This window comes from Gadus morhua, chromosome 8 (genome assembly GCF_902167405.1).
Source record: "Gadus morhua chromosome 8, gadMor3.0, whole genome shotgun sequence".
Lineage (NCBI taxonomy): Eukaryota > Metazoa > Chordata > Actinopteri > Gadiformes > Gadidae > Gadus > Gadus morhua.
In genome coordinates this window covers 354,819-380,000 of record NC_044055.1, presented here as the reverse complement: position 1 = coordinate 380,000, position 25,182 = coordinate 354,819, and the positions used below count along the sequence as shown (strand labels likewise).

The 25,182-nt window shown below is 52.6% G+C and overlaps 1 protein-coding gene across 1 annotated transcript in view; it reads left to right on the top strand.

The window, feature by feature from the left end:
* LOC115549021 (SH3-containing GRB2-like protein 3-interacting protein 1) overlaps nucleotides 1-25,017 on the top strand; it is a 32,581-nt gene extending 7,564 nt beyond the window's left edge. Inside the window, 24 exon segments of the mRNA XM_030364001.1 lie at nucleotides 412-468; nucleotides 1,194-1,251; nucleotides 2,028-2,203; nucleotides 5,620-5,631; nucleotides 5,886-5,897; nucleotides 6,983-7,007; nucleotides 7,454-7,517; nucleotides 7,809-7,879; nucleotides 9,573-9,650; nucleotides 10,024-10,092; nucleotides 10,200-10,302; nucleotides 10,304-10,501; nucleotides 11,137-11,332; nucleotides 11,334-11,622; nucleotides 13,973-14,094; nucleotides 15,878-16,016; nucleotides 17,877-17,933; nucleotides 18,229-18,340; nucleotides 18,795-18,950; nucleotides 19,068-19,200; nucleotides 20,204-20,406; nucleotides 20,924-20,988; nucleotides 21,935-22,099; nucleotides 22,563-25,017. Coding sequence (XP_030219861.1) covers nucleotides 412-468; nucleotides 1,194-1,251; nucleotides 2,028-2,203; nucleotides 5,620-5,631; nucleotides 5,886-5,897; nucleotides 6,983-7,007; nucleotides 7,454-7,517; nucleotides 7,809-7,879; nucleotides 9,573-9,650; nucleotides 10,024-10,092; nucleotides 10,200-10,302; nucleotides 10,304-10,501; nucleotides 11,137-11,332; nucleotides 11,334-11,622; nucleotides 13,973-14,094; nucleotides 15,878-16,016; nucleotides 17,877-17,933; nucleotides 18,229-18,340; nucleotides 18,795-18,950; nucleotides 19,068-19,200; nucleotides 20,204-20,406; nucleotides 20,924-20,988; nucleotides 21,935-22,099; nucleotides 22,563-22,585 — 2,583 coding nt within the window. The 3' untranslated portion in view covers nucleotides 22,586-25,017.
* The last annotated feature ends 165 nt before the right edge of the window (nucleotides 25,018-25,182 follow it).

Below are 25,182 nucleotides of genomic sequence, written 5' to 3'. Positions count from 1 at the left end.
GATGCTAGCTGCCAAATGTGCTAATCCCATTCTTGTACATAGCAGCGACGCAAAGCAATCACAACCTCCATTTTGGAAGCATAGGAGCATTGCAATGTGAGTTATTGTGTTGGTAGTAAAGTTTTCATGAGTTATTGTGTAGCTGTTCATCGTGAAATGTTTTGTCATGATGTGGAGACATTGCTTTGCATGGAACTGCCAGTCTTTCTCCTAGGAGAAGTGGTCAGATAGAGTCTTAATTTGCATCAGGATACTCTGTCTATCTGCGTTAACTTAGGATTTAGTAGTAAAGTACTACAACCCTCTTGAGTCCTCTCAATATGGCAGCCAATCATAAATCCCATGATGCATTCTGACGTACAAGCCCTATTGATTCACCATCACTAACATCTCCTGTCTTCTTCTGAATAGAAAAAGGCCAACGGGGCTCCCAATGGCTTCTACGGGGAGATCGACTGGGACAGATATGTGAGTCATTCATTCACATCCCTCTCTACCTTCACCCTGCCCTGAGTGGCAGAAGAGTCATGCGGGACTCTGACGGTGGCTGAATGTTGCAGCCATCGTAGACATCATTGTGGGTTTAAACCACATGTCAGTAATGTTCCATGAAGGAAGTGACCTCGATTATACGTTTCAGTTTGTGTTTTATTTGGCCTGCTGACAACATCTGAGTGACTTCCAGTCAACATAAGTCGGCATGGAGGAAATGGAGTTGAGCTGGTTAGCGTGACTATGCTACAGTAACCTTTGTCTCCTCCTACTTCGTCTTCTCCTCTCCTCCTCTCCTCCCTTCTCTCCTCCTCCTCTCCTCTCCTCCTGTCTCCTCCCCTCCCTCTCTTCCTTCCTCTCCTCCCCTCCTGTCTCCTCCCCTCCTGTCTCTTCCTGTATCCTCCTGTTTCCTCCCCTCCTGTCTCCTTCCCTCCCTCTCTTCCTTCGTCTCCTCTCCTCCCCTCCTGTCTCCTCCCCTCCTGTCTCCTCTCCTCCCCTCCTGTCTCCTTCGTCTCCTCTCCTCTCCTCCCCTCCTGTCTCCTCTCCTCCCCTCCTGTCTCCTCCCCTCCTGTCTCCTCCCCTCCTGTTTCCTCCCCTCCCTCTCTTCCTTCGTCTCCTCGTCTCCTCCCCTCCTGTCTCCTCTCCTCCCCTCCCTCTCTTCCTTCGTCTCCTCGTCTCGTCTCCTGTCTCCTCCTCTCCAGGCCTCTCCAGACGTTGACGAGGAGGGCTTCAGCCTCCGACCAGGGGAGGAAGGAGAGGGTATCCTTCAGCCGTCCTGCAGGCCGTTAGCTTAGCTTAGTTTAGCTTAGCTTAGCCTAGCTTAGCTTAGTTTAGTTTAGCTTAGCTTAGTTTAGCTTAGCTTAGTTTAGTTTAGCTTAGCTTAGTTTAGCTTAGCTTGGACGGCAGTGGACCTGTCTGACAGAGTGACCCATTGAAGTGGCGCTCCTCAGAGTTAACCAGGGCTTCATCACTAGACCCCCTAACCACCTCCACCACCACCGCCCCTCTTCTGGTCCATACCCCCGTGAGGAGGGCTCCCTCTGGGGCCGCGGGACGTAGAGGACGTGGGTCATGGAAGAACAGCTTCACAACTCCTGTCCCCGTCTCTTAAACGGAGGATCGATCGGTTAGAGTAGTGAGCGCTTCAGAATGAGTTGTTTATCAAAGATAGGGCTGAGTGGGAATTGAAATTAGATTTTTTTCTCTTGATATCAGTGGATAGTCAGAGAATTATCAGGTGGATGTTTGGTATTAATTATTAATGAGAAGAGTTTGAAGATGACACCCGCTCAGATCCTCTTGGGACAAGGCTGGTCAGACAGACAGACAGACAGGCAGACAGACAGACAGACAGACAGACAGACAGACAGACAGACAGACAGGCAGGCAGGCAGGCAGGCAGGCAGGCAGGCAGACAGACAGACAGACAGACAGACAGACAGACAGACAGACAGACAGACAGACAGGCAGACAGGCAGAGAGACAGACAGACGCTCCCGGCGTTCCCGTTGACCTCTCCCTGACCCCGTGTGAAGCAGCTTCCAGGGCCAAGCAGTTCTTCTCCTCCAGCGAGTCGGAGGACGAGGAGGAGAGCCGCAGGAAGTTCAAGATCAAGATCAAGCCGCTGGCGTCGGAGAGCGTCCACCGTGGAGCGCCGTCGGTGGACGAGCTGAAGGCGTCCGTGGGAGGCCTGGCCCTGTCCCCCGCCTTGGTGAGGGCTGAGACAGACCTCCATACCCCAGAGACTGACCTCCATACTGACCTCCATACCCCTGAGACTGACCTCCATACACTGATACTGACCTCCATACTGACCTCCATACTGACCTCCATACCCCTGAGACTGACCTCCATACTGACCTCCATACCCCAGAGACTGACCTCCATACTGACCTCCATACCCCAGAGACTGACCTCCATACTGACCTCCATACTGACCTCCATACCCCTGAGACTGACCTCCATACACCTGAGACTGACCTCCATACTGACCTCCATACCCCTGAGACTGACCTCCATACTGACCTCCATACTGACCTCCATACCCCTGAGACTGACCTCCATACACCTGAGACTGACCTCCATACACCTGATACTGACCTCCATACACTGATACTGACCTCCATACACCTGGGACAGACCTCCATACTGACCTCCATACTGACCTCCATACACCTGATACTGACCTCCATACTGACCTCCATACCCCTGATACTGACCTCCATACTGACCTCCATACCCCTGATACTGACCTCCATACCCCTGATACTGACCTCCATACACCTGATACTGACCTCCATACACTGATACTGACCTCCATACACCTGGGACAGACCTCCATACTGACCTCCATACTGACCTCCATACACCTGATACAGACCTCCATACTGACCTCCATACACCTGATGCTGACAGACCTCCATACACCTGATACTGACCTCCATTCTGACCTCCATACACCTGATACTGACCTCCATACACCTGATACTGACCTCCATGCTGACCTCCATACTGACCTCCATACACCTGATACTGACCTCCATACACCTGATACTGACCTCCATACACCTGATACTGACCTCCATTCACCTGATACTGACCTCCATACTGACCTCCATACTCCTGATACTGACCTCCATACACCTGATACTGACCTCCATACACCTGATACTGACCTCCATACACCTGATACTGACCTCCATACACCTGAGACAGACCTCCATACTGACCTCCATACTGACCTCCATACACCTGAGACTGACCTCCATACACCTGATACTGACCTCCATACCCCTGATACTGACCTCCATACTGACCTCCATACACCTGATACTGACCTCCATACCCCTGATACTGACCTCCATACTGACCTCCATACACCTGATACTGACCTCCATACTGACCTCCATACACCTGATACTGACCTCCATACACCTGATACTGACCTCCATACACCGGATACTGACCTCCATACACTGATACTGACCTCCATACACCTGATACTGACCTCCATACACTGATACTGACCTCCATACACCTGATACTGACCTCCATACTGACCTCCATACTGACCTCCATACTGACCTCTATACCCCTGAGACTGACCTCCATACACCTGATACTGACCTCCATACACCTGATACTGACCTCCATACACCTGATACTGACCTCCATACACCTGATACTGACCTCCATACACCTGATACTGACCTCCATACTGACCTCCATACACCTGATACTGACCTCCATACACCTGATACTGACCTCCATACACCGGATACTGACCTCCATACACTGATACTGACCTCCATACACCTGATACTGACCTCCATACACTGATACTGACCTCCATACACCTGATACTGACCTCCATACTGACCTCCATACTGACCTCTATACCCCTGAGACTGACCTCCATACACCTGATACTGACCTCCATACACCTGATACTGACCTCCATACACCTGATACTGACCTCCATACACCTGATACTGACCTCCATACACCTGATACTGACCTCCATACGCCTGATACTGACCTCCATACACCTGATACTGACCTCCATACGTCAGACCTCCATACGTCAGACCTCCATACTTCTCTGAGTTTAGCTACTTCAACTTCACAAAGGGAACAACCCAATTCCAACAACCTTCCCACAGTCTACTGAGATTAGGTTTAATCTCAGTAAACTCTAGTTCAGCCTCAGAATACGGTCTCTGGAGCGGCCAGCTCGTGAGAACAAAACGACGCAGATGAGGGCAACGCGGTGCATTGTGGGAGGGCAGTCAGAAACACCAGCTGGGCGGGGTCTGTTTAGATCTGTTGTCCCCCTCTCAGCGGAGACCCTGAACTCATGAAGCGTTCCGACACGCCGTTCAGTTCAAACGACTTATTCTCGACTTATTCTGTCTCGACCGGCCGAAAATAAAAGTGTTTCTGTTTTATACGTGGAGGGACCGCTGAAGTCAGTGTGGCCAACAAACAGCGACGGCCGTAGCTTATGGGTACCTCCTGGTGTACCACCATGAGTACACGTCATGGCCGTAGCTTATGGGTACCTCCTGGTGTACCACCATGAGTACACGTCGTGGCCGTAGCTTATGGGTACCTCCTGGTGTACCACCATGAGTACACGTCGTGGCCGTAGCTTATGGGTACCTCCTGGTGTACCACCATGAGTACACGTCGTGGCCGTAGCTTATGGGTACCTCCTGGTGTACCACCATGAGTACACGTCGTGGCCGTAGCTTATGGGTACCTCCTGGTGTACCACCATGAGTACACGTCGTGGCCGTAGCTTATGGGTACCTCCTGGTGTACCACCATGAGTACACGTCGTGGCCGTAGCTTATGGGTACCTCCTGGTGTACCACCATGAGTACACGTCATGGCCGTAGCTTATGGGTACCTCCTGGTGTACCACCATGAGTACACGTCGTGGCCGTAGCTTATGGGTACCTCCTGGTGTACCACCATGAGTACACGTCGTGGCCGTAGCTTATGGGTACCTCCTGGTGTACCACCATGAGTACACGTCGTGGCCGTAGCTTATGGGTACCTCCTGGTGTACCGCCATGAGTACACGTCATGGCCGTAGCTTATGGGTACCGCGGGCTGGACGTCCAGCCCGCACGCTCTTTCTCCCAGCTACGCTTTTCCGCTCCATTTCCGCTGACGATGAAAGTAAAACCACTGCGAGAGCATGGAGGAGTAATCTGCTGATGAGGTTGTTTGTTTGTTAGACCCGTCGTCATCGTCTTCATCACATTAGATCAGATCACCGACTGTCCCTGCGTTTGTGGTGAGAAATCGCATTTGTTGTCGGTGCGTCTAATCCCAGATTCAGAACCGTGAAGGCAGGCAGCGCAAGAGACCCGCTGAAACATGAGGCTCTTCTGCGCAGAGCTCCACGTTACCCGGCCAGTAGTAGCCTCTGTAGTGTAGGATAGGATACACAACGGCGCACTGAACACAGAGCGAACACTTATACACAACCTGCCGAGCCACGTTGTGGTATTCACTGTGACCTGTTCAATATGAGTCATCCTCTTCCTCTCTTCCTGTCTGTCTGTCTGTCTCTCGTCCTCACTCTCTCTCTCTCTCTCTCTGCCATCCTTCTTGTAGAAGAGAAGTCCGGTAAGACCTTTGCTTAGTTTCTTCTGCCTTCTTTTTTTGTGTGGGTGAGAGAGAGAGAGAGAGAGAGAGAGAGAGAGAGAGAGAGAGAGAGAGAGAGAGAGAGAGAGAGAGAGAGAGAGAGAGAGAGAGAGAGAGAGAGAGAGAGAGAGAGAGAGAGAGAGAGAGAGAGAGAGAGAGAGAGAGAGAGAGAGAGAGATGGTGAATGTAGCCCTCTCTAACCAGTTGCGTTCTCTCTTACCCTCTGCTGTTCTCAGAGACGAAGCCCGGTGAGTCTGTCTCCCGTCTGCTGGCTGGCTGTCCCAGCACCCCCCCTCCCCTTGCTTTTTTCCTCACGCGTTCCGTAGCCGGTGTGTGTGTTGTGTGTGTTGTGTGCTGTGTAGTGTAGATCCGTGGTCCTCAAACCGGGATCACACTGGAACCATAAGTGGGTCACAGCATGGAACAAGATTGATTGTGGGTTGGCCACAATCAATTGTTGTATAAAAAATCTTGTGCAAACCTTCTGTTTAATTGGTCATTAAGTGACCAATAGAGCATAGTGTGTTTGAAGAGTGAAAAGTGCAATACTGCACTATTGATTATAAATAAACACAGAGAAATGATAATTATATCTCCCCTTTCTGACACGGGGATGCAAACGGTTTGCATGTTTTATCTGCTGTGACACTAAATATAAGATGGGTCCTGGGGGCCCCACCGTGATAGGTGGGACCCCCAGGACCGGGGGCCCGACTGCTCTCACACCGGGCCCCTGACTGCTGTCACACCGGGGCCTAACCGCTGTCACACCGGGGGCCGACTGCTGTCACACCGGGGCCCGACTTCTGTCAGGCCCCGGTGTGACAGCAGTCAGGGGCCCGGTGTGAGAGCAGTCGGGCCCCGGCCTGACAGCAGTCGGGCCCCGGTGTGACAGCAGTCGGCCCCCGGTGTGACAGCAGTCGGGCCCCGGCCTGACAGCAGTCGGGCCCCGGCGTGACAGCAGTCGGGCCCCGGTGTGAGAGCAGTCGGGCCCCGGTGTGACAGCAGTCGGGCCCCGGTGTGACAGCAGTCGGGCCCCGGTGTGAGAGCAATCGGGCCCCAGCCTGACAGCAGTCAGGGGCCCCGGTGTGAGAGCAGTCGGGCCCCGGTGTGAGAGCAATCGGGCCCCAGCCTGACAGCAGTCAGGGGCCCGGTGTGAGAGCAGTCGGGCCCCGGTTTGACAGCAGTCGGGCCCCGTGCGTCCAGGAGGCAGGCTGAGGGCTGGGGGTGAACCCACCAGTATGACGCGTGTACTGTAGGTCATGTATGTGTGGCTTCAGGTTCCAAAGTGTATGCTCCTTTTAAATGGTCCTGTCTTTCTGTTTGGTTACAGGGTCAGATGAAGAGGAACCTATCTTGTAAGTACACTCACAACATTCACTCCTTATAATTACAAAAATGTGAAGCTTATCCTGGCGTCCGTTCTGGTTAACCCCGGCTGAGGTCATAATGTCCCGAGCAGGGGACCTGCTGTCCTTTGCCCTCGTGTGCATCTTCCCCCCCCATCCCATCAGACAGATGTCCAGCAAGCCCTGCCCGGTTCTGGCCAATCACAAGCGTTTAGCAGCGTTTGGAGGCATCTGCGTCATCAACCAGCGTCACACGTTCCGCTGCTGTGATTGGTTCTGGGTCGATCCAATTATGTCCAGAGGCATTTTGGTCTGCGCCCTTGGAAATGGAAAGTGAACGGCGGGGCTCCAAGCTAGTGTTTGTGAATAGGTCTGGTGATGTCGGGCTTCTAGTTCCCCGACCCCCCCCCTCTGAATATGTGGTGTTGATCTGCTCTCTCCTGTTTTGGGGACAGGTGAGGAGATCGCCCGGCCCAGACGATCCACCCCCACACCCAGCCCTGCTCCGGACAACCCCATGTGAGCCTCCTCTTTACCGGGCCCTACGCCCCCAACGGCCTTCCGGGTTCCATCCTGGTTCTGAACACCAGCTGGGGGGGGAACTGAATGGGAAATGACGCATTCAGTTCCGTCCCACCCAGCTATTGTGAGGGGACAGTTGGTCTAAACTAACACACAAGTTTCTACTTTTGATTGTTTTTCATAGCTTGTTTTTTTTACAGAAATTAAGGAAATAAACTCAAGTGGGTGAACTCTTTGAATGTGTTCATGTTTAGGATGTAATGTATTCATCTCTGCGTTTCCCTCCAGTCACAGACTGCACCAGAACGTTCCATCCTTCTTCGGGCTTCCTCCCGAGCCCAGCTACCCCACATACGACGGTCAGTATCACCGTGCATAGCTCCCGCTCAGTATCACCGTGCATAGCTCCCCGCTCAGTATCACCGTGCACAGCTCCCCGCTCAGTATCACCGTGCATAGCTCCCTGCTCAGTATCACCGTGCATAGCTCCCGCTCAGTATCACCGTGCATAGCTCCCGCTCAGTATCACCGTGCATAGCTCCCGCTCAATATCACCGTGCATAGCTCCCTCTCAGTATCACCGTGCACAGCTCCCCGCTCAGTATCACCGTGCATAGCTCCCTGCTCAGTATCACCGTGCATAGCTCCCGCTCAGTATCACCGTACACAGCTCCCCACTCAGTATCACCGTGCACAGCTCCCCGGGAGGGCATTGATTAGAACTTAACCATTACCATTCTGCTCATCGATTCTCATTGGGTGAGAAAATAAGTACACATTTCTTTGTTTGTATTAACTCTCTTTAATATCTGATCAGAAGTGCGTGTAGTATTAGGAAATTGTGCATTTTTTAATTAATTGGTCTAGACAAAAAAAAGATATGTTTGGCTTTTTAAGCCCAAATGCCATCATTATGTGCCATAAAACTAAAAACACAGACTGCAAACAGTCAAGTAAGAGCTTGTGTCTTTTGGAATATTAACAGTGCTCATTTGTATTCAACTTGTAACAAAATTCAACTGACCTAAAAAAAACAAAGAAGTCTTCTGTAAAGAGACGGTGGATCGGTTATTTAAGGTAATGACGGTATTTCTTTTTTAATACATGTGAATTCAGTTACGTATTCATTCCACATTATGTATTCATACCCTTTATACTACCCCAATTACTACATAGCACTGTTATTATATATATATATACAAGCGTATACATACACGCACACTCTGCATTAATAGCGGCGTCCCGATAGCTCCGCTGCTGGACTCACTCGCTGGGCGGCCAAATGTTCTCCATAGTGGAGGTCGCTCCCCCCTTTGACCAAACGGAAGCTTTACTATTGTTGCAAATGGCCATATTGTCGTCTGCACACGTGAAATACCACCGAGCTCAGAGCGCTGCCTGGGCGCCGGCTGGCGCCGGCGTGCTGCGCTCTGAGCCAATCAAAGCAGCGCGTGGGAGACGCCGTGGCGCGCTCGGAACGACCGGAACCGATGAGCGGAATCGTTAAGCAGGCAGGGTTAGGATCACAAGGAACTGGTTCACCGGGCTGAACGAGAACCGGGAGAACCGGGCTGAACAAGAACCGGGCTGAACGAGAACCGGGCTGAACGAGAACCGGGCTGAACAAGAACCGGGCTGAACGAGAACCGGGCTGAACGAGAACCGGGCTGAACGAGAACCGGTTCTTGTTCAGAGAACCGGTTCTTGTTCAGCCCGGTTCTCGTTCAGCCCGGTTCTCGTTCAGCCCGGTTCTGGATTCCCCTCCCTGGGGGGGGCTCACTGGTGTGTTTGATGCAGTGGTTCTGGATTCCCCTCCCTGGGGGGGGCTCACTGGTGTGTTTGATGCAGTGGTTCTGGATTCCCCTCCCTGGGGGGGGCTCACTGGTGTGTTTGATGCAGTGGTTCTGGATTCCCCTCCCTGGGGGGGGCTCACTGGTGTGTTTGATGCAGTGGTTCTGGATTCCCCTCCCTGGGGGGGGCTCACTGGTGTGTTTAATGCAGTGGTTCTGGATTCCCCTCCCTGGGGGGGGCTCACTGGTGTGTTTGATGCAGTGGTGCCTGGGGACGCGTGGGGGGAGCCGCCCCGACCGCAGCCTGAGACCTCCTACAGCGGGGGCTTCCCCATGGGAGGTAGGCCCCCCCAGCTCCCAGACCCCCCCCCAGCTCCCAGACCCCCCCCAGCTCCCCGACCCCCCCCCCCCCAGCTCCCAGACCCCCCCCAGCTCCCAGACCCCCCCCCCCCAGCTCCCAGACCCCCCCAAGCTCCCAGACCCCCCCCAGCTCCCTGACCCCCCCCCAGCTCCCCGACCCCCCCCCCAGCTCCCTGACCCCCCCCCCCAGCTCCCCGACCCCCCCCCCCAGCTCCCTGCCCCCCCCCCCAGCTCCCTGCCCCCCCCCCCCCCCCCAGCTCCCCGACCCCCCCCCCAGCTCCCTGCCCCCCCCCCTCCGTCCCACCGATCCTTCACTCTATAACTGCTGCTTTAACGGCCTGCCTCTGTTTCAGCCCCTCCCCCGCTGCCTCCAAAGAACCTCCCCTCCTCCAGTCGCTATGGTTACCCCCCGGACCCCCCCGGTAAGACCCTGCTTCACTGGGGGGTTTCCCAGCACTTTGTTTGGTGAGATGAGCTGTTCAAAGTGGACAGTGGAGTGTCACTCAACGTCTGCTTACCTCCCCTCCAGTCGACCCCCCGAAAGGGGGAGGGGTCTCCCGAAGCTCCGCCCCCATCTACCTGAACATCCAATCGCCCGTCTCCTTCCAAGACTCCCCTGACGAGGTGTTCGGCGACCCCCCCCCCGCTGGGCGACGACGCGGCAGCCTCCCGCTGGGTGACCTTCGGCAGCGAGAGACCGCCCCCCCCCGAGGAGCCCGCCCCGCCCCCCCCGGAGTCTCCTCCCCCCGACACGCCCTCCTCCAGCCCCTCCCCCCCCTGCCTCTCGCCCGGCCCGCCCCCCAGCGAGCCGCCCCCCTCCCCCCCCCCCCTTCTCCTCCGACGGGTCTCCTCCCTCGCCCCCCCCCCTTCTCCCACTCATCGCCCCGCCCATTCTCCCCACAGTCTCCTCCCCCTTTCTCCCATCGGTCATCTCCCCCTTTCTCCCGTCAGCCAGGAGAGTCTCCTCCCCCTTTCTCCCACCAGTCTTCTCCCCCTTTCTCCCATCAGGCTCCTCCCCTTTTTGCACATCAGGCTCCTCCCCCTTTCTCACATCGGTCACCTCCCCCTTTCTCCCGTCAGCCAGGAGAGTCTCCTCCCCCTTTCTCTCACCAGTCTCCTCCCCCTTTCTCCCGTCAATCACAGGCTCCTCCCCCTTTCTCACATCAGGCCCCTCCCCCTTTCTCACATCGGTCACCTCCCCCTTTCTCCCGTCAGCCAGGAGATTCTTCTCCCCCTTCCTCCCATCAGTCTCCTCCCCCTTCCTCCCATCAGTCTCCTCCCCCTTTCTCCCATCAATCTTCTCCCCCTTTCTCCCGTCAGTCTCCTCCCCTTTTCTCCACTAAGTCTCCTCCCCCTTTCTCCCGTCAGTCTCCTCCCCTTTTCTCCACTAAGTCTCCTCCCCTTTTCTCCCGTCAGTCTCCTCCCCTTTTCGCCACTAAGTCTCCTCCTTCTTTCTCCGCGAGGTCGTCTCCCCCCTGCTCTCCCCCCTGCTCCCCCCCCGACTCCCCCCCCTCCGTCGTGCTGGGCCCCCCCCCGGACCAGCCCGCGCCCCCTCTCCCACCCGACTTCTCCCCACCCACCCTCCCCCCGGGGGGGCTGGACGAGGAGGCCTTCGACGAGGAGGTGCGGGAGCTGGCGCGTTATGCCTCGCCGCCCCCCCCCCTCCAGCCCCGCCCCCACCAGCCCCGCCCCCCCGCTGCCGGCCGAGCGATGGTCACCGTGGCGACCGGGGGTCCCGTCCCCACTGGTCCTGGGGGGGAGGAGGACCCCCGACGCGGCCTTCCTGAGGGACGAGCTGGCGGACGCGGCGGGGTCTCCCAGGGAGATGACCCCCCCCAGGGAGATGACCCCCCACAGGGAGGCGCCCGCGGGGTTCAGGGGCACCCCGCCGCCGCTGCCCCCCACCACCTACCGGTCCTTCACGTCGTCCCCGGGACCGTACTCTGGCAGCGGTGAGTGCGTTGTTGTTTTGAACCTTTATATTTCCAGATAAAACATTAAGAACAGTTTCTTATTTACAATATTGATCTGGTCCAAGAGGCCCCTCCAGGAATAAAAGGTACAAATAACAAAAGCACAAGCATGACTAATTTAGACAAATATAAAACGGATATACAAATGCATAGCCTATGTACAGAAAGAAAATAGAAAACACCAATGCACTATAAATAATAATAATAATTAAGATGGGTCAATGTTATATTGTGTATGAAGGGTGTAATGCAAAGAAACGGTGGAATCAACAGGAGCAGGGGGGGTCTACTAAGACATAGTTAAGTTTCTGCTTGAAGGCAGACTGTGATATGAAAGCTGTAAGTTTGAGGCTGTCTTGGATTTTGTTCCAGTCAAAAGCTGCTGCAAAATGAAAGGAGTTTCGGCCGAAGGTAGTCCTGGTGAGTGGGTTGATGAGTTTGATAAGCTCAGATGATCTTGTGCGGTAAGTGCTTCTAGAGACATGGAGAAGGGAGGAAAGGTAATACGGGGTCCTGCCCAGGAGTGTCTTATAAATAAACTTAAGTCAATGTCGGAGTCGACGGGTTTGGAGCGAGGGCCAGTCCACCAGTTTGAAAAGTTCACAGTGGTGTGTATCAAAGGGATCATTGGTGGCAAAGCGGATAGCTGAATGGTGAAGAACGTCCACTTTGTGTAGCGCTGTTTTTGAAGCCATTTTATAGATTGTATCACCATAGTCAACGATGGGCAGAATGGTCATTTTTACAAGTGTAAGTTTAGCAGAGCGTGTGAAGGATGCTTTGTTACGGAAGAGAAAGGCCAATCTGGCTTTCACTTTAATCTGAATATTATTAATGTATATTATTAATATATATATTATTAACTATTCACTTTCACTTTTACTTTTACTCAGTTTCAGTTTCAGTTTCAGTTTGTACTTTCAGTTTCACTTTAAATACAAAATTTCTAAACAGAAACGTATTTTTTAACCATGACCCTTTTAATTGGAAATCTCTCATTAACATTACAATTTCTCTGTTCTTTCCCTCCTCCTGCTGCTTGTTTGATGTCAATTTAATATCAATTTGATTCCTAGCACTTCTCTCTGGAGTTCAGTCACATAATAACGGCGACTGGGCTTCCTTGAGACACTTCTTAAGAACAGCCTGTTATCGGACTAACTGCCAATACGGATTAGCAAAACAGTCGATGCCTCAAATGAGGTGGGTTGCAGCTTCCGCACAATGTTTCAAGTTATTGAAGGAGTGGAGTTTAAATTAGGGAGCACCAGCTGTGGTTTTCAAAACTGATTACATTTAATAAATTGTGCAATGACACACCTCAACTATGAAGCAGTCAAAATCTGTCAGTTATTTTTCCCCTCTCCCTTAAATTCAGCCAGCCAAACAAAAGCTATAATGTGTAATTGTATCTTACCATTGGGCAACAATGTTTTACTGCTTTCCCTACAATCTAATTTACACAAATCAAAGTGACCTATCGTGCCAGATTAATGTTATAGCAGAACATCAAGGTGAAGATCGCACAGATTCTGGGCCCAATCAGCGAACAGAGGGAGTGGCTGAGGTCACTGACGTTAAAGTCAGCCCTCGTTGACGGACATCTTCACGCACTGTGTTTGGTTTGTTTACAGCCTGCGCGCAACGTTAGCGATTGGTTATGGCAGATCCAGAGTGGCACTGGGCAGATCCAATCATTTTAAACTTCAACAGACACCCGCCTTCAAGTGAGTTAACGTTTGTCAATTGATTAGGACCAGACTCTCTGTACAAATGAAATGAAATGAAGTGAAGTACGAGAGTCTGGTAGAACCAGGCTGGGTTTCGCCTTGTTCCTGTTTTGTTTCTGAGATATTCAACCGATGAAGACTCATTTGAGCCAGTGGATGAAGCCTTGGGAAGTCTGAACACTGTAGAAATGTATTTCTCCAGTGTCCAGTCTACACAGCGTTGTTTTAAACCTTTACAGACTCTTTTACAGTTTGCTACCGCTGGCCAAGTTTGTGTTGGCCGATTACACACTTCCAGATCAGCGACATGATCGGTAGAAGAAAGCATTCATCTTAAGAAATGGAGCGCCCGTTCAGCCAGACGTCGTCCGCTGTAGACGTCGTCCGCTGTAGACGTCGTCCGCTGTAGACGTCGTCCGCTGTAGACGTCGTCCGCTGTAGACGTCGTCCGCTGTAGACGTCGTCCGCTGTAGACGTCGTCCGCTGTAGACGTCGTCCGCTGTAGACGTTAGCTTACTGATCAATGGGTTACCAGCCGTCATTGATCCCCCTCTAAGGTACTGGTTGTTATTGTATGACGGCCGGTCTCTGTGTTCCAGGCCTGTCGTCTCCAGCACGGCCAGCCACTCCTCACTCAGCAGGGAGTCCTGTACCCCCTCCTCCTCCCCCTCGCCCCTCCTCACGGCCAAAGCTGCCCCCCGGGAGGCCGATGGCTGACCAGGTGAGGAGCTCCTCTCTCCCTCTGTTGGTTGTGATGTCTCTTCTCCCTCTCACCCTCCCTCTGTTGGTTGTGATGTCTCCTCTCCCTCTCACCCTCCCTCTGTTGGTTGTGATGTCTCCTCTCCCTCTCACCCTCCCTCTGTTGGTTGTGATGTCTCCTCTCCCTCTCACCCTCCCTCTGTTGGTTGTGATGTCTCCTCTCCCTCTCACCCTCCCTCTGTTGGTTGTGATATCTCCTCTCCCTCTCACCCTCCCTCTGTTGGTTGTGATGTCTCCTCTCACCCTCCCTCTGTTGGTTGTGATGTCTCTTCTCCCTCTCACCCTCCCTCTGTTGGTTGTGATGTCTCCTCTCCCTCTCACCCTCCCTCTGTTGGTTGTGATGTCTCCTCTCCCTCTCACCCTCCCTCTGTTGGTTGTGATGTCTCTTCTCCCTCCTCCTCCCTCTGTTGGTTGTGATGTCTCCTCTCCCTCTCACCCTCCCTCTGTTGGTTGTGATGTCTCTTCTCCCTCTCACCCTCCCTCTGTTGGTTGTGATGTCTCTTCTCCCTCTCACCCTCCCTCTGTTGGTTGTGATGTCTCCTCTCCCTCTCACCCTCCCTCTGTTGGTTGTGATGTCTCCTCTCCCTCTCACCCTCCCTCTGTTGGTTGTGATGTCTCCTCTCCCTCTCACCCTCCCTCTGTTGGTTGTGATGTCTCCTCTCCCTCTCACCCTCCCTCTGTTGGTTGTGATGTCTCTTCTCCCTCTCACCCTCCCTCTGTTGGTTGTGATGTCTCTTCTCCCTCTCACCCTCCCTCTGTTGGTTGTGATGTCTCCTCTCCCTCTCACCCTCCCTCTGTTGGTTGTGATGTCTCTTCTCCCTCTCACCCTCCCTCTGTTGGTTGTGATGTCTCCTCTCCCTCTCACCCTCCCTCTGTTGGTTGTGATGTCTCTTCTCCCTCTCACCCTCCCTCTGTTGGTTGTGATGTCTCCTCTCCCTCTCACCCTCCCTCTGTTGGTTGTGATGTCTCTTCTCCCTCTCACCCTCCCTCTGTTGGTTGTGATGTCTCTTCTCCCTCTCACCCTCCCTCTGTTGGTTGTGATGTCTCTTCTCCCTCTCACCCTCCCTCTGTTGGTTGTGATGTCTCCTCTCCCTCTCACCCTCCCTCTGTTGGTTGTGATGTCTCTTCTCCCTCTCACCCTCCCTCTGTTGGTTGTGATGTCTCCTCTCCCTCTCACCCTCCCTCTGTTGGTTGTGATGTCTCTTCTCCCTCTCACCCTCCCTCTGTTGGTTGTGATGTCTCCTCTCCCTCTCACCCTCCCTCTGTTGGTTGTGATGTCTCTTCTCCCTCTCACCCTCCCTCTGTTGGTTGTGATGTCTCTTCTCCCTCTCACCCTCCCTCTGTTGGTTGTGATGTCTCCTCTCCCTCTCACCCTCCCTCTGTTGGTTGTGATGTCTCCTCTCCCTCTCACCCTCCCTCTGTTGGTTGTGATGTCTCCTCTCCCTCTCACCCTCCCTCTGTTGGTTGTGATGTCTCTTCTCCCTCCAGCCTCCAGGTCGCTCTGCTACAGCCTGAGCTCCCCAATATTCAGCCTGTGGGAACTTTTTACTGTCTTTTTAAATGTAGTTCTTTCTATTTTGCTCTCGCTCTACTAGTTCTGTCTGACGAACTGACTTCCTCTTTGCTGTCCTCTGTGTGTGTGTGTGTGTGTGTGTGTGTGTGTGTGTGTGTGTGTGTGTGTGTGTGTGTGTGTGTGTGTGTGTGTGTGTGTGTGTGTGTGTGTGTGTGTGTGTGTGTGTCCCCAGGTGCGGCCCTTCAGCCCCCCGGTGGCGCCCAGCCCCCCCCCCTTCGCCCCCCTGGCCCGGGCAGAGAGCTCCTCCTCCATCTCCTCCGCCGCCTCCACCCCCACCCTGGGGAGGGAGCTGCTGCCCAACACAGGTACTGGTCTGAACCAGTCCATATAGTACTGAACCAGTACTGACCCAGTACTGACCCAGTACCGACGGTCTGACCCAGTACTGACGGTCTGAACCAGTACTGACCCAGTACTGACCCAGTACTGACCCAGTACCGACGGTCTGAACCAGTACTGACCCAGTACTGACCCAGTACTGACGGTCTGACCCAGTACTGACCCAGTACTGACCCAGTACTGACCCAGTACCGACGGTCTGACCCAGTACTGACCCAGTACTGACCCAGTACTGACCCAGTACTGCCGGTCTGACCCAGTACTGACCCAGTACTGACCCAGTCCTGTACTGCCGGTCTGAACCAGTACTGCCCCCCGGGCCCGTTGGGGGTACCCAGAGCGGCCCGGGGCTCAGCGGGTAGAGCCATAGCGTTGGGGGCCAGTCCTGACCGCAGCCCCCCGGCCCTCTCTGTCTGTCTGACTCTATCTTAAAGTAGGAGAAGAAATCCTTCAAAATACAACAAAATATAAATAAATACTGGTTCCATACCCAGCGGTGCCTCGGAGAAGGTCAACTTTGCCGCCCTGGAATGACGGGCATTTATTTTCAGAGGGCTTCTTCATATTGATCCGTCATAAAGTGGTCATGGCCAGCTCAGCCCCGTTCTCTCACAGCTCTCAAAACGGCAGAAGTCCGGAGCGACAGCACATCCACCAACCGGTGAATCACTTCAACGAACAAACCGCCAGTCAGGGACCCCCTGGCTGGTTGGGGAGCAGTGACCCCTGGCTGGGGAGCAGTGACCCCTGGCTGGTTGGGGAGCAGTGACCCATGGCTGGTTGGGGAGCAGTGACCCCTGGCTGGTTGGGGAGCAGTGACCCCTGGCTGGTTGGGGGGGCAGGGACCCCTGGCTGGTTGGGGGGGGCAGTGACCCCTGGCTGGTTGGGGGGGCAGTGACCCCTGGCTGGTTGGGGAGCAGTGACCCCTGGCTGGTTGGGGGGGGCAGTGACCCCTGGCTGGTTGGGGAGCAGTGACCCCTGGCTGGTTGGGGGGGCAGTGACCCCTGGCTGGTGGGGGGGGCAGTGACCCCTGGCTGGTTGGGGAGCAGTGACCCCTGGTTGGGGAGCAGTGACCCCTGGCTGGTGGGGGGGGCAGAGTCTCTCTCCACCCCTGGCTGGTGGGGGGGGGCAGAGTCTCTCTCTACCCCTGGCTGGTGGGGGGCAGAGTCTCTACCCCTGGCTGGTGGGGGGCAGAGTCTCTCTCTACCCCTGGCTGGTGGGGGGCAGTGTCTCCACCCCTGGCTGGTGGGGGGGCAGAGTCTCTCTCCACCCCTGGCTGGTGGGGGGCAGAGTCTCCACCCCTGGCTGGTGGGGGGCAGAGTCTCCACCCCTGGCTGGTGGGGGGCAGTGTCTCCACCCCTGGCTGGTGGGGGGGCAGAGTCTCTCTCTACCCCTGGCTGGTGGGGGGCAGCGTCTCCACCCCTGGCTGGTGGGGGGCAGAGTCTCTACCCCACAGGGCGCTGCTCCCTCTTCCTCCTCCTGAACCACCTCAACCTCACAGACGCTCTGCTCACCCTTCCCCCTGGTATGGGCATGGCCTGGCCAACGGCCATACACAGGAAGTAGGCCCGCTTACGTTCCATCTTGTGTCATCATGTGTCATGTGTCACTAAAAGTGCCTTTGGCGTACTTATTGTACTTATTGCCTCCTGCCAACACTCAGTATATGTGGACCGGATCTGAAACGAGAGCTTTATGTTCTTGAGCATCATCACCATCACCATGGTCGTCGTCATCATGTGTTTTCCTGTTTTTCCTCCTCCTTCGTCCTCTTGTCTCTCATTCGTTCTCGCTCATTCCGTGGTCCTCCCCTGTCCCATCTGGCCAATCAGAGCGCTGCCAGCCTCTGGTGTGGTTCGACAATGGCAGGTTTTATTTAGCCTTTGAAGGTGAGTCGAGCCAACGTAGCGCTAGCTAGCAGCAAGCAGGGTGTGGAAAGAAAGCATTGTAGCCCCATCGCCTGAAGTAGTGGATCCCCTCTGATACCAATATCCATCCTTTCCACCAATCCCAGACCTTCCCACCCTGCCGCTCTAGAACCTAGAAGCCTGATTCAGGTGGGTTTGCTTCTCGCTGCCCTTGCGTGTCTTCAGTCTCAGATCCCTGGCTGACGGTCCAGCTAGCCATTTAGCTAAAGTGTATGAGGAAGGAGGCTTAATGTGTGTGTGTGTGCTCCCTGTGCAGGCTCGTCCAGGGGGCCCAGCCCGCTCTCAGTGGGGCTCCAGGACACTCTGCCGGTGGCGGCCGCCTTCACAGAGACCGTCAACGCCTACTTCAAGGGCGCCGACCCCAGCAAGTACGCTAACATGCTCCCTAGCGACTGCGTTTTGAAAAAAACCAATTTAAAACTTTGGAAAAGTCATAGGAAATAGGGTTCTGGTTGGGGACTTATTTAATTCTAAAAGACTACAATTTGCTTCTGTCTGAAATTGAATACTCTGTATACTTAAAGCACAAACCTCTCTACCCATTCAGTACTATTTTGCAGGCACTTTTATCGACAGAGCAATTGACACTGAGTTCAGATAGAGGCCAGGGCTGCTCACCCTGGAGCCAACCCATGAGTCACCAGACTGCACCAGACGGTCACTGCACCAGACGCTTACACTCACAGCGATACCAGTTGTATTATTCAGTCCCACACAGGCAAGGGTGGGCCACATCAGAAGTATAGGGCAGTGTTGAAGACTGCGCTGGTGTTAAATGAAGTGTGTTAAATAAAGTTTCCATAACCCTGTGTCTGGTCCCAGGTGTGTGGTGAAGATCACCGGGGAGATCGTTCTGTCGTTCCCGGCGGGCATCACCAGGCACTTTGCCAGCCAGTCTGCCCAGCCCATCCTCTCCTTCAGCATCAGTAACTACCACCGGCTGGAGCAGGTCCTGCCCAACCCACAGCTCCTCTGCTGGTAGGAGGACACCTCTGCACCCGAGACACACACACTGGAGAGACATGAACACTCCCACACACACTGTCACACACACACCTGACCTGTGCTCTCTTCCAACTCTCTGTGATGCCTCAGTGATTCAACGACAGACACTGTGGAGAGCAAGGAGTTCTGGGTAAACATGCAGAACTTGATGAGTCATCTAAAGAGGGTGGCGGAGCAGAAGCCCCAAGCAACGTACTACAACGTGGACATGATCAAGTACCAGGTCAGCTGTCTGTCTGTCTGTGGTCCTCTGTAGCTTCCTATCCTAAATACCAGGTCAGCTGTCTGTCTTTCTGTCTGTCTGTCTGTCTGTCTGTCTGTCTGTCTGTCTGTCTGTCTGTCTGTCTGTCTGTCTGTCTGTCTGTCTGTCTGTCTGTCTGTCTGTCAGTTGATCAGTTTGTCTGTCTGTCAGCTGATGGGTTCGTCTGTCTTTCTCTCTGTCTCTCAATTGATCGCTTTATCCGTCAATCTATAATTTGATTGATTCGTCTTTCTATTTATTGATCTACCGGTCTGTCTGTCTGTCTGTGTGTGTGTGTGTGTGTGTGTGTGTGTGTGTGTGTGTGTGTGTCTGTGTGTGTCTGTGTGTCTGTGTCTGTGTGTGTGTCTCTCTGTGTCTGTCTGTGTGTCTGTGTGTGTGTCTGTGTGTGTCTGTGTCTGTGTGTGTGTCTCTCTGTGTCTGTCTGTGTGTCTGTGTGTGTCTGTGTCTGTGTGTGTCTGTGTGTCTGTCTGTGTGTCTGTGTGTGTGTCTGTGCGTGTCTGTGTCTGTGTGTGTGTCTGTGTGTGTGTGTGTCTGTGTGTGTGTGTCTGTGTGTGTCTGTGTCTGTGTGTGTGTCTCTCTGTGTCTGTGTGTCTGTGTGTGTGTCTGTGTGTGTGTCTGTGTGTGTGTGTGTGTGTGTGTGTCTCTGTGTGTGTCTGTCTGTGTGTGTGTGTGTCTGTGTGTGTGTGTGTGTGTGTGTGTGTGTGTGTGTGTGTCTGTGTGTGTGTGTGTCTGTGTGTGTCTCTCTGTGTCTCTGTGTGTCTGTCTCTCTGTGTCTGTGTGTGTGTGTGTCTGTGTGTGTGTCTCTCTGTGTCTCTGTGTGTCTGTCTCTCTGTGTCTGTGTGTGTCTGTGTCTCTGTCTGTGTGTGTCTGTGTGTGTGTCTCTCTGTGTCTGTGTGTGTCTGTCTGTGTGTCTGTGTGTCTGTCTGTGTGTATGTGTGTCTGTCTGTCTGTCTGGGCCCCCCAGGTGTCCTCGGAGGGGATCCAGTCCACCCCCCTGAACCTGGCTCTGAGCTGGCGCGGCGACCCCGGCAGCACGGACCTGAGGATCGACTACAAGTACAACGGCCTCGCCATGGGGGCGCCCGCCCCGCTGCACAACATCCACTTCCTGGTGCCGGTGGACGGCGGCGGCGCCAAGCTGCAGGCCATGGTGCCCCCCGCCACCTGGTGAGGGGCCTGGGGGGGGGGGGGGCTCTGAGGGGACTGGGGGGGGGGGGGCTCTGAGGGGCCTGGGGGGGGGCGGGGGGGGCTCTGAGGGGCCTGGGGGGGGGGGCTCTGAGGGGCCTGGGGGGGGGGGGGCTCTGAGGGGCCTGGGGGGGGGGGCTCTGAGGGGCCTGGGGGGGGGGGGGGCCCTCTGAGGGGACTGGGGGGCCCTCTGACCTCAGCCTCCTGCTGCTCTCCTCTAGATGGGGTTGAGGTTAAGGACCTCGTGACCTCAGCCTCCTGCTGCTCTCCTCTAGATGGGGTTGAGGTTAAGGACCTCTGACCTCAGCCTCCTGCTGCTCTCCTCTAGTTGGGGTTGAGGTTAAGGACCTCGTGACCTCAGCCTCCTGCTGCTCTCCTCCAGGTGAGGTTGAGGTTAAGGGCCTCTGACCTCAGCCCCCTGCGGCTCTCCTCCAGGTGGGGTTGAGGTTAAGGACCTCGTCTGAGCGGTACTGATGCGTTCTGTTTGTGTGGCTCCCAGGAACCACGAGCAGCAGACCATCCTGTGGAAGATCCCCAGTCTGTCCCCCCGCTCGGAGAACGGAGGTACCGTCAATCCTTACATTTCTGATCTTTTCTTTCCGTATTATGAATATAATTTTTCGGGACATTTTAAGATACATTTTATTGAGAATGAATGTTATTTAGAGCGATCCATCTATTTGTGCTATTTTTATTGGACTAGATTCTTCGTGAAATAGTTTGTTCTTATGTTTATTCCAGAAGCTTTTGTAAAGTCTTCATAATACACAATACAACGGTCATAGTGTATCCTGAAGTCTCTCCGTTGACATTGATGAATAATCAATGAGCCCGGCTCGCCCTGCGCGTGGAGGCTAGCGCTCAAATGGCGAAGCACTTAGTTTGGTATTAATGCATGAAATAAACTAAAATAAAAAGGTTTCCAAACAACCTTTAAAACCTGCCTCTGCGCGTCCATAAGCGCTCTGTAAATACCATCCACAGGACACATTATGAGGAGCAGGAAAGACCGCTCCAACAAACCACTCCTAAAATCTGAGGGGGTGTGTGTGTGTGTGTGTGTGTGTGTGTGTGTGTGTGTGTGTGTGTGTGTGTGTGTGTGTGTGTGTGTGTGTGTGTGTGTGTGTGTGTGTGTGTGTGTGTGTGTGCAGAACATCTAGCCTTCCCGTTGGCGGTCGTCCATTTCCTCGCTGTTCTCATCGCCAAGGCGTTGCTAGGTCACCCAGCGACGTCGAAAAACAATCGTCCACTGGTCCTCTCCCACAGACCAGTGAACCCGCGGTGGGGCACTGGTCTGTGGGAGAGGACCAGTGAACCACCGCTGGTTCACTGGTCTGTGGGAGAGGACCAGTGAACCACCGCTGGTTCACTGGTCCTCTCCCACAGACCAGACCAGTGCCCGGGCGGTGGTGACTGGTCCTCTCCCACAGACCAGTGCCCGGGTGGGGTCCTGCTAGGAGGGGCCGGTGGTAGGGTAGCTAGCTCCAGACTAACGTCTGTTTCCGGGCAGGAGTAGGGGCTCTGCTGGGCCGGTTCCAGTTGACTGGAGGTCCCAGTAAACCCTCCCAGCTGGCGGTCCAGTTCACCAGCGAGGGGAGCACGCTGTCGGGCTGTGACATCCAGCTGGTGGGATCGGGCTACAGGCTGTCCCTGGTCAAGAAGAGGTTCGCCGCAGGTCAGTGCGTCCTTCTCCCCGGCCCCGAGTGCGTTTCCTTTATTATATGAGGACTGTCGTAAAGTATATGAATCGCTTTCTGGCCATTAGAGGGCAGAAGGAACCTCCCAAATGTTTCCAAACTGACAGCTAATCCTCATTACTGTCTACCAAGCCACTGAGCTGTAGAGCTCAGACCCTAACCCTCCCTGCTAGGCCCCCTTCCCTTGTATATTGCCTTATGTGGGACTATGGGATGTAGCCAATGTCCCAGGACGGTTGTTGGATGATACAGTACTCTACCAGTAGAATAGTATGACTGTATTTTAAAAGCAGGTCTTTTAGTTGGCTTTCTGACAAAATAGGGGAAAAACAATTGGTGGAAGTGGAAATCCTGCCAAATTTCGACCTGCAAACTGATATCTTTAATTAAAGCTTTGATATTCTCCACACTGACTCGCTGCGTCTTTCCTCTGCCTCGCAGGTAAATATCTGGCGGATAACTAGTGGACGCGGTCTGGAATAAAGCCAGGAGAACAGATAACAGGTGGGACCGCGGAGAAGAGAGGCTGGCTGTTGTCATCCCATCTTCAGAGCACACGACTGCAGATGCACCTGCCGAATTGTGAACCTTTTCTTTTGCTTTTGTTCAGCCGCTGTGGAATTACTTGAGTACAATCAAACACGATCGCACACACACAGACACAACTGACACGCAAATACAGAAACACTCACAGATACACTCAAGAAAACAACATATAGATATGGTTTCAGGCGAGTACAAATGGTCCTTATAGCGGTACCAATAACTGGTATATTAGTGATGTTTTCATTTGTTGGAGATAATTTCTGTCCCCAAAATATTGTTGATGGATTCATACGGAGATCCGGCCATAATTACCTTCAGCTTTAAGTTTATTTAGCTGGTTGTCGGATGACTTCAATCAATAGTAGCCTAATCATTTCTAAAACATCCTCAACCATGAGCCTTATTTTTCTCCCGGCCATTGTGGTTCTCAAGCTAGCAGGATGGGTGAGACTGCCCCCCCCCCCCCTGCTAGCGCTTAGAACCCTAGATGGAACCAAGATGGCCGATAGGTGGATAGGGCTGTTGACATCTTGGCAGCTCGCGGCTACACAGATGCCTGCTAATGAGGTGCAATGAGATCCATGGCTAATAGTTTAAACTGCCACTTCGGATCTGAGTTAATTCATCTCCGGGACGTCATCTTTCTCTTGCTACTTAAACAGGACATTGAATCGTTTAATTTGTATTTATATATAGAACAATATCATGATCAGGGATAGTCTTCATCCATCCTTTATGCCCTCTAGAGGAGTTTACTCACTAAGTTTGTTTCCATTATTAATTGATATTGTATACGTCTATATGAATTAAATTAGATTAAATACAATTAAACCACTGGCTAAAACTATGAGCAAAAAAAGATATACAATGACTGTAATGGAAAGAAAAACTGATAGATCAACATGAAAATAATCATTGAGTGGCTGCTCTCAACATGAAGCAGATAAGCAGCATAATAATAATACCTTCCGTAATATTGACCCTCGGTATGTGAATCCCGACGTGCCTCTGGAAGGGCAACGCTTTGAAAGGAAGACCTTTTCCTCAGTTGTTGGGTTGTTTTATTATTTGTGAATGGTGATGAGTGACAGCTTAGTCCACGGACTTGAATGGATCTGAGCTCCTGCAACGAGCTGGATGAGGGAGAGGGAAGCCTCGGCAATCAACAGAGCAGCCCTGTTCACGTCCCCTTGTCCTCCTTGTCTTGTTTTTTCTTTCTGGTTTTTCCACCGTGTGGAGTAAATAGTTGTTTTTATCATTTTCTAATAGCAATATTTAAATGTGTAAAAAATGTACATACGATAAAAAAGCAGTATGTTTAAAAAAAGTGATCTCTTTGAACATATGGACGTGTCTTTGTGGTTGTCAGTTGAGTTTCAATATTAACCGTTCATAATGCATCAAGTTTCCGTGACGACACATGTTCCTGCACTTCACATAGGCGTATTATTTTAGTGTGGATTTCTTGTGAGAAAAAAAAATTAACGTACAAACAAGGTAAACCGCAAATGTGACTTCCAAATGAAAGTAATAGTCCAAATGTCACTGCATGAAATCTGCATCAGACTGTTTGTCCGTACCATGGTTAACATTTCCTCCCTGCTCCAGTTCCAAAAAGTTCTCATCCATTTCCAAATGGTCCTGACTTCCCTTCCAAAGTATTCTGATGCCATTTCCAAACGGTTCCGATGCCATTGCCGTAATTTTCGAGTTCCACACTTAACTGCAGTCGAACCAGGATTTGAAGGGGGAACTGCCCATGATCTGTAGCCCTACCCTCTTTGCACCTTCACAAACCAACTCTTTGCGCCATTATTTTGGCATGCATTAATATAGCATCTCATGGTATGTCTGCAGGTTGTTAGCCGTACATGCTCTCTCCGTGTCTTTTTAATTTAATTCAGTCTTTGAAGTCATGAAACACAAACTGTCACACATCCTTTGTTTTGAGGAAGTCAGAGAATTGCCTGTTTCAGAATAAATGCATTGGCTTGAGAAAATAAATGAGAGAAATTTCATTCTAGGATGTTTAGATGTATGGATTTGACTTCCAATCTTTTTTTAAGCTCTACTAGTGTTTGCGAAATAATGGTTAAACGCAGTAGTTCAAAGATTTCCTGTTAATTATTTATTTTTTATTTTACATCTGCCAATGTTTGACTTTATTTTGGGATTCTTTCTTGTATGTATTTTGAACTAATGTACCCTGTGTTTAATTCAGTGCATAATACACAGAATATGCAAACATTTCATGTAAATTTCCCATCCAAAGATTTTGAGAGTAAATAAATATATGAAAAGTAAATATATACCTGTTTCACTTGGTAATAAAGAAGGAAAATGTTGGTCATACGGCTCTCTCATTTGTGTTTTGATCAGATCATAAATATGTATGATGTTAGCATTCAACTTATCAAAAAATCTTTCATCGATAGACACCTTAAGTAACGGCAGTTAATATGATCCAGAAACTTGGTACTATCAAAACAAATTACGTCATTATGGAACGTGCGCG